Raw genomic sequence first — 11,954 nt, forward strand, 5'->3', positions numbered from 1 at the left:
AAGCAAAGGGATAAAGAGCCGGGTGCTCGGCATTCAGCTAAGAGCACCCCTGTTATCCCCGGAACATTCTCGAAATATTTTCCATTAAATCAGCCTGATGCCTATTCATAAACCATTATGAATATTCATCCTTTCCCACAAACAAATTTGCATATTCCAGGAGCTGTTTCGTAGGGTCACGCCTCGGCTCCGCCTTTTTGGAGCAGGCGTGTTTCTTAGCTGTGGTTTTAATTAATCTTTATCATTACCTTCGGTTTGGGTTTTGCTCTACGCTTTTTACAGATGGTGTTTGATTGTTGGTTCTGTCAGGGTCCTCATCATATCTTCACTGGATGTTATCCCGGATAAGCAGACAGTTTAAGCACACTATATCAGCATGCCTAATTTTTGCTAATAACAGAAGTAAAATCTATATTTATCCAGCGAAGTTATTTTATATTAGGCATATAGCATTTATCTTCATACTCGTGGAAAGCCAACAATATAATATGTATTTATAACACTTTCACACCAATAGCTGATTAAACTGATGATTAAACCGATTAAACACATCTTGCAATGCAGGCTTTCTTACCCAATCACACACAAAACTACTTGCTACACCTCAAAACTTTTTTTACTATTTCTGCAACTGCTTCTATATTTACACTTTTAAGCTTTAGAACTTTCCACTCCCTAGCTTAACATGTCCCTGCTTAAACTCCAAACCCACATCCTTCCTTATGGTCTCTAGATGTGGAAGCCTTTTCCAAGGTCTCAGATGGAGCCCTGTGTTCATTTCTCTTTGGGCCTGCATGCACAGGGGTTGGAGGATTTTCTGTGCCTGGAATTCCCACCCCATGGATCTGCTGTGTGAGCACAGCCCTGCCCTGTGCGAGCACCGGGTTCTCCAAGGAGGGAAGGGAGGCCGGGGTGGGATAGCCCAGATCACCTGGAGGAGGTGAAGAGCAGCAGTTTGAGCCAGATTTCCCAACACAAAGCACACCAAAATGGGACGGGTGTGGTTTTTTATGAGCTCCAGAGGGAAATTCCCTAATCCCAGGAGCTCACAGACCCTTCCACCCCACCCTCAGGGACACGAGGCCACGCTGGTGGCCCTGGGCAGCACCCAAGGACAGCCCCAGCCCTGAGCTGCTGCCACCCAAGGCACGAAGAGCCCACCCCAGCACCTTCCCTGGAATTGAACCCGCCTGGAAAGGGCCCTCACCTCCTCCTCCACGGAAATGGAAAGCATTTCATCCTCCTTCTCCTTTCTGGGGAAAAAGGGATTTCCTATTTCTCAGCTCCAGCAGGTTCTACAGAGGCTCCAGAGGGAGCTGTGCTGCCCCAGAGAGTGACATTGACAGCTTAGAAATTCTTTATTTAAATACTTTATTTAAAGCTTATCGCAGTTAACTTTTATATATATAGATAGATAGATAGATGGATAGATATAAACAATTTCTTCTCTCACTTCCCTAAATGAAAGCTGGATTTAGGGGGATACATTACTTGGGGTGGGGGTTGTTTTGTTTTGTTTTCTTTCAAATAAAGTTATTTGTTATACATATAAAAATATATTACTTGGGTTTCCTTTCAGTTACAGGTGACACAAGGGACGGGGTGGACGAAAGAATGGAAGACGAGCACAAGGACTTCCAAAAACCAAAAGAAAAAAACCAGTGGATTGAAGCGTGTGGCACACTTGGAATTTATAGTGCAACAGCAAAGCCAAGAACTCCACGTTCCGCGACACAAACATGGCACCACTCAGACTTGGGACACGTGGCCCTGCTCCCAACAGGGTCACGGCTCAACAGGACATGACAGCACCAAAAACCAAAAAAAAAAAAAAAGGCCGGATTTCCAAAACCTGGAACTCGAGCTCCTGGCCCTTGGAGCTGGGGGACGGGGCTCTGTCCTCTTCCACGGACGTCAACAGCGGGAAACATCGAAGGACAAGGGGGACACGAGGCTTGGCCGGGCGCTGGATCCAGCTCCTGTCCCAGGAGGAACACGGACACAGCCAGCAGGGAGGTGGGGCTCCAGAGCATCCCAGAGCATCCCAGAGCATCCCAGAGCAGTGCTCTCCACAGGAACAGGCACAGGGAAATCCAGGGAAAGGCCGTGTCCCGCGGGGAGGGGCGAGGGGACGTCCCCGGGCAGCTCAGCGCGACCCCGGCGTCCAGACAAAAAAATCCACGGCGAAAGGCCACTAATGCACCCGGAATTTTAGCCCTTCCAGGTCCGCAGTTAAGGGAACAAACTGCACGTTCACTCCTGACACCGAGCAGAGGCTGCTCCCGGCCCCAGCCAGGCTCGTGGGTGTAGGCAACGACTTTGATGCCACTCCAAGCTCGGCTGCCCCGCGGCTCCGCTCCCACTCCCACGTCTCCCATTCCATTTCCCACCCACCCCGTGACAGTCAGCCCCGAGTTCATGGATTCTTCATTCCCAGCTGCTCTTTTCCACAGTGTTTTTCCCCCAAGTTGGTGGCTCAGCAAAGCCACCCAGCTCTTTTGGGACCTGTCCCCCAGGCAGGAGCGAGCCCCAGCGAGCGCGCGCTTCAGGCTGGCACCAGTTTGACGGCGAACAGGGATGCAAAGGAGCAGTTCATAAATAAATAAGGGAACAAATAAATAAACCCACAGCACTTCTCAGCAGCTGCCAAAAGGAACCCTCGTAAAAAAACAAAGCGGGGTATGGCACAAGTGAAGTTTTCTAGACCAAGCTTCCAATCTCCCTCGTGGTTGTGGCCTTTCCCTCCTCTTCTAAAGCAGGGAAGGGAATTTTAAGGATTTAGGCAATCAAGGTTTCTGTGATCACAGTGTGTGCCCATGGCTCTGTGTCCTCCTCATTTAATTGCAGCTGCCCAATTGAAATTGAATCTGAGACAGGGACAGAAGGATAAAAAGCTTCAGGAACAAACAGTGAGCTGAGGGGGGAAAGGCCACGGCGTGAGCTCCCTCCTCTCCAGGCACCACTGGAACCACAAGGCAAATCCCAGCCCTGGAGTGGCAGAGCTCTCCTGGAGATGTGAAATCCCAGCTCAGTGCAGAGCGCTCTCCTGGAGACGTGAAATCCACGGGGAACGGTTTGCACGGAGCTCCCAGAGCAGCTCAGTTTTGGGAGCACTCCCCCGTGGCACCGCCCAGCTCTGCCTCTGCCCTGCCCCACCCCAGGCTGTGCCACCTCACCGCTGGCACCTCCCGCCCGGAATCCAACCCAACCCTCCGAGTCTCCAAACATCCCACAAGGCTTGAGAAACGAGCAACACAGAGAGGGGAGGACGGACAGACAGACAGATGGACAGACAGACGAGCCTCAACAGCAGCAGCTGCAGGAGCCACGCCGGGCCCCCGGGGAACGGGCAAACAGGGAATCGGCGACACCGGGGCAGGACCGAAGCCACGACACGGGGCTGGCACTTGTGGCCCTCAGAGGGGCAGGTCAGTGCTGTTGTGCCGCGTTTTCCTCGAGGTGCCATCGTCCCTGGGCAGGGCCCGCTGCAGGCTGGACATGGCCGCTGTCTTTTTGAGGTCGATGACGGCGTACGAGTCGGTGCGGCGGGCACCGGGGCTGGCGGGGGCCGTCACCCGCGGGTCCTGCGGTCCCTTGCAGGGCTCAGGCTCCAGCTCCACCTGGATGTAGTTGAGCTGCCGCGGAGGCTCCGGGCAGGGCCGGGGGAAGTCGAAGCTGAAGACGTTGGGCAGGCGGCTGCGCCGGGCTCTGGGCAGGAACGAGCGGCGAGGCTGCGGCGCCGCGCTCTCGGAGCCCATGGAATTCTGCAGGGGCTCCTCCTCGCCGGCCTCCGAGAAGCCGTTGGGGGACGGCGTGGGTGCCGTGCCGGCCTCCTCGTCCCTGTGCCGGGCCGGCTGCAGCTCCCACACCGGCGGCAGGGCCGGAAGGTTCTCGTAGTGCAGCAGCGCCGAGCGGCGATGGGAGCAGCTCCCGTCCTCCCGGGACACCTTGGAGCGGCCAGGCCGGCACAGGGACGAGGTGCTGGGGGCCACCAGGCCGTTGAGGTTCTCGTAGACGCACTGAGGGGACGGACACCCCTCCTGACACTCGTTGTTGTTGTTGTTGGGGGGGCAGAGGTGCGCCCGGCATTCCCGGGGGTGCCGGCACAGCCGGCGGTAGCCGGAGGTGGGAGCCAGCACGAATTTCACCTCCCCCGGCTGCAGGAAGACCTGGGGGTTGCGGTCTTCCAGGGAGCAGCTGTGGTTCCTAGGGGGGAAAGGAGGGTGGGCTTCAGGCAAGGAGTGCATACGGTGCCGGCCCCTCGGCTCCGGCTCCCCGGTGTTGACGTAGGTGTGGGACTGCAAGGAGAGAAGCAGAGGGACAGTGAAAGGAGGAGACAGCAGAGAACCAGAGCAAAGCAGCTGAGAAACCACCAGGAGAGGGGAATCGGTCAGTGGGTGATGAGAAGAAAAGGGGTTTGGAAGTTGGGGAGGTTTCGGGAAGGCAAAGTGTAAAAGTTGGTTTGGGTTTTGTGGGAGAGAGGCAGAAGGAGTCCAGCTGCAGATACACACTGTGTGTCCACGTGGATGGACATCTGCAGGAATTTCCTCCTGGAAAGAGTGGCCGGGCTTTGGGAGGTGATGCCCAGGGAGGTTTGGAGTCCCCATCCCTGGGGGTGTCACCGGGATGTGGCACTCAGTGCTCTGCGTGGGGATCGGGCACTGGTGGGATTTGATCTTTTCCAGCCTCAGTGGTTCTGGGGTTCTGTGTCACGCTCCAAGCACATCTCACAAACTGTCTCCTCGAGTGGCTCACAGGGAATCCCACAGCCCCCACACCACCCTGGGGGTGGCTCAGACCAGCTGGGTTTTGTAGGAAAAAATCTAAAATTTCTACATCTGCGAGCAAAGAGCTGAACCTCGAAAACAAAAATAAAAAAGGGTCTGAATTTAGGGGTTGTGTGACAGCTGGCAGGTAACTGCCACCCAAATACCAGCGGGCTGAGGATAAAACTCAGATTATATTGACAGAACATCATTTCTAGTGAAGTGTCAAAGAGCAGGAGCCTCCAGGAGCAAAATGAAGGAGAATAAAAAGAGTGGCAAGGTGTGAGGATCTCCTGAGCTTTGAGTGAGGGAAACCCAGAATTGCACCCAGCAGTTTAGGGTGGGTTTACCTGCTCCTCAGGCCCCAGGAGGGGGTGGGTAGAGTCTTCCCCCACAGAGGAATGTCTCAGGCTGCTCACTGAGGGGTGCCGGGCTGCAGAGTAGGACAGGGATTCTCCTGGGAAGCTGTGAAATCCATTGGGAAGTCCAGTGTAGCCCAGACCTGTGAAGGGATCAAGGCAGAGAAGCGTTAAATTGGTACAAAACAGAATCATTGAACTTTCAGAGTGAGCTGGGCTCTTCTGGACACCCTGGAAGGTAAAGCCAGCCTGTCCAGGGGCCATCCCAGTGCTGGAGCGCATACACAAGGGTCAAAAAATCTAAGGAATTCCTCCTGGAGACAGGAATTGAGCCATTCCAGATGTGGCTTCCTGCAGAAACCACCTGACCCTCACAAGTGCTGCTCAGGAGAGGCCACGTGGCAGCGGTGGCCTGGAGAGACCCAGCTGAGAGGTGACAGCCTTTTTGCGCCGCCGTTTCCTCGGAAACCAAATTCCACACGGGGGCCTTAAAGCGGGAGCACACAGGGGACAGAGCCTGGGGCACTTTGATGGGAGATGTCACCCCGTGTCCCCTGGCCTGTCCCCACACTGATGGGCTCTTACTGGTGGGGCCCTGGGGGCTCCGGGCCAGCTCCCGGTCCGAGGGGTGGCTGTTCCTGGTGATCACCACGGGCTCCTCCACCACGTTGATGCTGTTGCACTGCATCAGGTCCTGCAGCAGGTTGAAGATCTCCTCTGCTCGGGAGCACTTGAAGGCAAAAATCCCTGCCAGGGACAGAGAGGAGGGTCAGAACGGCGGGGAAGTGATCCTGCTTTAAAAATTGGTGTTGTCGCCACTTCGAAATGAATTCTGATCTCTTCCGCTGTTGTTTAGCACCGTCAAGCCACGGGAAAACAACCAACAACCCTGTGGATTATTCAGGAAATAACAGCAGAAATCATGGGATACAGAACGGTTTGGGTTGGGAGAGACCTTAGAGATCATCCAGTTCCACACCCAACCTGCCACAAGCCCAGAGCTCCACCCAGGCTGGCTTTAAACCCCCGCAGGGCTGTGGGATCTCACCCACACGGGTGTGGAGGGCCAGGTGAACTGCTCACCTCCCCTATCTGAACTCCCCTGGCACCCACTCCACCCTTTTCCAGGGGAAGATCCAGGCAGTGACTCCTCAAAGCTGGACTGGGCCCTGTGCACGGGAGGGAGGGACGGGAAGATCACGTTTTTAAAAATCTTTGGGATTGAAGAGTCTCTCCCCAAAGGAGCAGCCCAGCCCAGGAGCCAATCCCAGGCTGGCACACGCACACACCAAAGCCATGGCAACAGGAACAGCCTGGCAACGAGGGCTGCTCCCAAACATCCACGTCTTCCACGTTCTGGCCCCCCAAAAAAAGAGCTGGATCTGCCTTGCATCAGGTGGGGAGCAGCAGCAGCAAGGAGGGCTCCAGGTAAAATGAATAAGCAGGATAAAATCCTACAAGGAAGGGAGAGAACTCATCAAAACACATCATCCCTCTCATTTCTGCCTAAAGAGCGCCTGGTAAAAAATCTGCAGGATGTGAGAGCTCTGCTTCATCCCCTCTGCCTGGGCCTGAACAGAACCAAACCACGCAGAGGGCAGAATTTTTATCCCTGGATTAAATTTTCCCCACTGATCCTCACCCTGCAAAAGGCAAAGCAGAAACCAAAGGACAAATTCCCTGACAGGAGAGGAAAACCCCACTGAAATAAATATTGAAGAGCAGCAGATGCCACTGCAGACTCACACAGACCCTGAGCACTCACAGGAGTCCTTCTGGAGTTTACAAACACATTAACAAAATGAGGAAACAACTTGGTTGGGTTTTTTTTCCCTCCCAGGGGATGCAGATGCCAAGGAAATGTTCAGCTCTTTTTAAAAGCAACAGAGACAGACTGGTGAAGGAACCAAGAGGCACCATTGTAAAGCTGTCATTCCTCTATCCCCAGACTATTCCCAGTGCCGCTGGTGACTTGGCATCAGCTCCTGGGTGAGTCACTTCCCTCTCCATGCTCACAGCATCGTGGAATTCCTTTCCCTCTGTCACAAAGTGCTGCCAGACCCAAAATCAGAGCTCTGGGTAGAACCAGCGCTGACCAACTTAGGGGAAGAGCACTGAGGAAAACAAAACTCAAAACAAAACTCAAAACAAAAACTGCTCTGTGGAATAAATAATCCTAAAGGGGACCAGGGAAAAGGTGCAGGTGCTGCTTTATCCTGAGCTGAAAGATGCTTAACGAAGTCTTGCAAATGCTTTTAAGCTCCTGAGGAAGGCCCAACAACCCCTCCTGCCCCAGCTGGGGCACCAAAGCACGGAGTAACAACCCCAGAAATGCTTCACCAGCACCCCCACGAGCACCAGCAAGGCGAGGCCATCAGATTTATGCCCAACTGAACGCTTGAAACCCGGAGCACCCCCCACGTGCGCACAGACGCCGCGGGGGACGAGGCTGCGGAGACGCTCAGGAATTCGGGGGGAACGCGAGGACCAGCTGCTTTTGGGGAGAGAAATCTCAGCACTGCTGCCCCCAGGGAGCCCCCCAGGCACTGACCCTGCCCCGTGTGGCAGCGGCGGCCGCTCTCGAAGGAGAAGAGGTTGGAGTCGAAGCCGTAGCGGCGCAGGCACAGGTAGGGCCACCTGACGGCGTCGCGCTTGTGCGTGTGCAGGATGAGCTCCCTCTGCGTCAGCTCCATCACCCCCGAGCCCAGCTCGTGCCCCTCGTCGTCCACGTTGGTCACCTGCAGGGGACACCCAGGGAAAATCGGAGCCAAGGATCAGCCAGTTCAGGTCTGCGCTTCGGTTGCCGGCTGGACAGCGAGGGGTGGGGAACTCCGTGGGCAGTTCCAAGGCCTGGCCACGCTTTCCATGAGGAAATTCCTCCTGATTTCCAGCCTAAACCTCCCCTGGTGCAGCTTGAGGCTGATTCCTCATCCTGTCCCTTGAGGCTGATTCCTCAACCAACTCACCGCCGCTGCCCCCTCCTGTCAGGGAGTTCTGCAGAGCCACAAGATTCCCCCTGAACCTCCTTTTCTCCAGGCTGTGCCCCTTTCCCAGCTCCCTCTGGATTCTCCAGACCCTTCCCTGGACAAGCTCCAGCCCCTCAGTGCCTCCCTTGTTGTGAGGGCCCAGAGCTGGGCAGGGCCCTCCAGGTGCCCCTGCGCAGCCCCCAGCCCAGCCCAGCCACCAAGCACTGCAGTTCCATGGATTCCCCTCCATTTCCCGCTGCCTTTTTCCCAGCTGAGTGCAAGGATTCATGGCTGGCAGGAGCTGCCAGCCCTGGAGCCCACGAGCTTGGCAGCTCAGCTGCTGTGGCTGAGCCCAGGCTCTGGAACACAGCCCTGGGCAATAAAAGGTTTTTCTCTCCAGTCCCCCATTTCCTTGCATTTCCCAAGCAGAGGCAATTTAGCAGCGAACACAAACACATTTGCAGCAGGAGTTTCTTAAGGAAAGGGGGGGAAAAAAACAAACCCCAAACCCCAAGTGATGAATTTGCAAATCCTCTGGAGGGATGTCCGTGTGCAGGGGCAGAAGTTTGCTCTCCCCTCGTGCAGCCAGAGCCGTCCCAGCCCCTCCGGCGGGGTTGGAAGGGCAACAATTTACCTTGAATTTGGTGGGATGGTTGTCTGGGATGCTGTCTGTGCACAGACAGCTGCAGCAGCTCCCCATGACGCCAGGCAGAGAGGCAATCCCTGGGGACAGGACACAGATTGTGGCACAGTCCGAGTCCCCAGCCCAGCTCTCCCACCCTCTCCCGGCATCTCCAGCCGTGCCCTCCCCAGTCCCAGTGGGTTTGGAGCTCCAGCTCTTTGCTCCTTGATTAACGAGCGCTGTAAGTGTCACACTAATTAAAACCAACAGGTCTCTTACCATCAGGCAGTTGTTGGATTTGTTGTGGAGGAGTGAGAAGGAATTCCCACTGCAGTCCTTCTACCTCCCTCGGGACTTCATGGCAAGCAGGTTTCACCTAAAACATGAGGGGAACACTCCCATCTTCCACCTGGCGAGGAGAACACAATTAAACAACGATAAAAGCAGAGAAAATTAAAAAGCAGGGGGTGGGAGAGTGACTGAACTTCCCTTCAAACATCCCAAGGAAAGCGGGTGCATTTTTGTGCTTAATGAATTACATTTATATCAACACAGAAAAAACTCTGCACGGCAATGAAAAATACTGAGCTAAAAAAAAATTAATAAAATATAAGAGATATTTTATTTCTTGGCTTCGGGATCCTACAGAGGAGTGGGGTTTACCAGGGGGGAAGAAAATAAAACTGAGCAGCCTGGGGTGGTGAGGCAGCTGCTGCTGAGGAATGTGAAGGTGCCTTCACTGCAGGGAAGGTCCTTCAGGGTCAGCTGCTCTGCTTTGGAGGAGGAGAAGCAAAAAAAAAGGCCAGAAACCACAAAACTCTCTGATATCTGACCCAGAAAACACAAGAATTCTGATATCTGACCCACTCAGTGTGAGGATCAGGCAGGCAGGAGTTGCACGCAGTAGGACTGAGAAACACTCCTGGGTTTTGCACTCATAGTGAGAAATACTCCTGTTTTGTTTTATTTTTTTTTTAAATTGTAGTGAGAAATGTGAAATTCTGCTACCCCTTGGGCAGGTAACAGGGGTGGTGCCAGGTGTGCCCTGCTCAGGTGTCTCCGCCTGATCCACCAGGGCAGTAAATGGCAATTTGGGAGCCTCTTTCCTTTGGGAGCCTCTTCCTATTGGAAATCTCTTCCCATTGAAGCCTTTTCCCACTGGGAGCCTCTCCCTCTGCCTCCCCCCTCCTCCAAATTAACCCAGGGACTGTGGAGTCAGAGCTGCCCCGGGCCCCCTTCCAGGGTGGAGGGAGTGGGAAGAGCCACACTTGAGGTGCCCAAGGGTCCCATTCCATTTTCACATCAAAACCAGCTCATAAATCACCTCCCACCGCACCTCTGCTCCTTCACTTTGGCCCTTGGAGAATTCCCCACCATGGCCCAGCCCCGCCAAGCGCCCAGAAGAGGAAAAGTTTCCTTCTGTGCAAGCTGAGAACAAACAAAGGCGGTGCCAGCTGCCCTCCTGCACACACCTGCCAGCCCTAGAGCACCACCACACCTTCCCTGTGCCACCCCACGCCCTGCCCCTGCCAGCCTCTTTGTTTTCCTAGGCTCCACGTGGATTTATTCCCCTCATGGGCTTTGGACAACGATTCAGCACAGATCCTGCTCCATCTGATCTGGGCAATGGGGGCTGCGTCCTCTGGCTGTGCTCTCCCACTCCCACCTCAGCAATTCCCTCAGGAACAACAGCTGGCAGAAAACATTCTGCCTTTGTCCCCTCTTTCTTTATTCCTCTCCTTCCACCCCCATCTGTGAGGGGTCAGCCTGAAGCGCTGTGGCTTATCAAGGGCAGTTTTTAACTGAGTGAGAACCGAGCAAATGAACTAAGAAACCACCACGAGCTCCCTGGACGCTCCCTCGGCGCTTCCCACTGCTCCTCGCTGGTGAATATTTCATCAGCATCCCTTTCACACAGACACTGAGATTCCCGAGTCTCCAGGCTCCTGCTCTGCACTCCCAACTCACCTTCCCACAGTTCAGAGCTCAGCCAGTCACAAAAACACCCCGAGAGCCCAGCACGGTTCCCCAGAGCAGGACCGGGTCCCTCCTAAGGCCATCCAGACTCCCAGGATCTGATCCCAATCAGCCCTGCTCGGACCAGGCTCTCCCGAATTCCCAGCCAGGTTGTTCCCATCCTCCCAAAGCCCCAGCCTGCGGAATCCCCCCGTGCCCTCACCCTGCTGCCAGCCTCCTGTCAAACCCAGAGCTGGAGAAGCGGCTCCCCCTAATCCCAAAGGATCGGGGCGCCCTGCACAGGGACACACAGACACCTCGCGTGGAAAAGCACCTGGTGCCACACCAACGCCTCCAGGACACGCAGGGACAGACCCAGGACATCCTCCCAGGAAAAGGAGGGAGCAGGGCGGCGAGGAGAAAGGGCTGGAGGAAAGAGAGGGATGGGGGATTGAGGAGGGGGCTGCAGGGAGGAAGCAGGGGATGGAAAGAGGAGGAAAGGGCTGGAGGGATGAGGAAGGGGATGCAGGGACAAGGAAGGGGATGCAGGGATGGAGAAAGGGATGCAGAGATGAGGAAGGGGCTGTAGTGATGGGGAAGGGGATGCAGGGATGGGGAAGGGGATGGAGAAAGGTGGAAGGGGCTGCAAGGACATGGAAGGGGATGAAAGGATGAGGAAGGGGATGGAGGGAGGAGGACGGGCCTGCAGAGCCCGGGGAGGGAACGAGGGGCCTGAGTCCCGGGGGGGTAGCGGGGAATTGGCGGCCGGGGGAGCGCGGGGAGGGCACGAGGGGAGGGGGACGGCGGCGACGCCGCGGCCCCGCTCCAGGCGGGGCTCGGTACCTGAGGCGCTCCCCGCTCCGCCGTCCGGGAGCTGCGGCCCGGGGCCCCCGGAGCGTGTCGGCGCCCCCGGCCCGGCCTTTCCCGGGACCCGAAGCGTGTCGGGGCCCCCGGCCCGGCCCTGGCCCTGCCCGGCCCGGCGGGTCCGGGGGTCCCCGGTCGGGCCCGGAGCGATCGGGGCCGGGCCGGGCCCGCCGGAGCAGCGACACCGCCAGCGCCGCGGGGCCGCCAGGGGGCGCCAGGGGGGCGCGGCTCGGGGGGCGTGGCTGGGGGCGTGGTCAGGGCCGGGGGGGGGACGGGGGGGTTTGGGGGGGTCAGGGTCAGGTTTGGGGGTCTGAGGCAGGACAGGACGCTGTGAGGGGGTCAGCGCAGGGGGATTTGGGGGTCTGGGTTTGGGGGATGCTCGAGGAGGATCGGTGGAGGGAAATTGGGGAGGGGTCTGGGG

At 56.4% G+C, this 11,954-nt stretch overlaps 1 protein-coding gene across 2 annotated transcripts; it reads right to left on the reverse strand.

The window, feature by feature from the left end:
- Positions 1 to 1,354: 1,354 nt before the first annotated feature.
- Positions 1,355 to 11,596, reverse strand: FRS3 (fibroblast growth factor receptor substrate 3). Of its 2 annotated transcripts, none has more exons than XM_040085790.2 (7): positions 11,513 to 11,596; positions 8,993 to 9,122; positions 8,726 to 8,814; positions 7,677 to 7,863; positions 5,711 to 5,872; positions 5,117 to 5,268; positions 1,355 to 4,298 (listed from the first exon to the last, which is right to left on the reverse strand). In XM_040085790.2, the coding sequence occupies exons 3-7, from the start codon at positions 8,789 to 8,791 to the stop codon at positions 3,417 to 3,419; spliced, it is 1,449 nt and encodes a 482-aa protein (XP_039941724.1). In that variant the 5' UTR covers positions 8,792 to 8,814; positions 8,993 to 9,122; positions 11,513 to 11,596; the 3' UTR covers positions 1,355 to 3,416. The 2 variants fall into 2 exon arrangements, with proteins under 2 accessions (XP_039941724.1, XP_039941725.1); XM_040085791.2 differs by having other exon boundaries at positions 3,469 to 4,206.
- Positions 11,597 to 11,954: the final 358 nt, after the last annotated feature.

This window comes from Hirundo rustica, chromosome 24, assembly GCF_015227805.2.
Source record: "Hirundo rustica isolate bHirRus1 chromosome 24, bHirRus1.pri.v3, whole genome shotgun sequence".
In the NCBI taxonomy this organism is placed as follows: domain Eukaryota; kingdom Metazoa; phylum Chordata; class Aves; order Passeriformes; family Hirundinidae; genus Hirundo; species Hirundo rustica.

Bases quoted from the DNA above. Each gene is read 5' to 3' on its own strand.
- FRS3 (XM_040085790.2), bottom strand. From the start codon at position 8,791: ATGGGGAGCTGCTGCAGCTGTCTGTGCACAGACAGCATCCCAGACAAC. The intron at 5,873-7,676 runs GTCAGTGCCTGG...TGTCCCTGGCAG, and splicing joins CCGCTGCCACACGGGGCAGG to GGATTTTTGCCTTCAAGTGC. The intron at 4,299-5,116 runs GTAAACCCACCC...CTCTCCTTGCAG, and splicing joins TCCTGGGGCCTGAGGAGCAG to TCCCACACCTACGTCAACAC.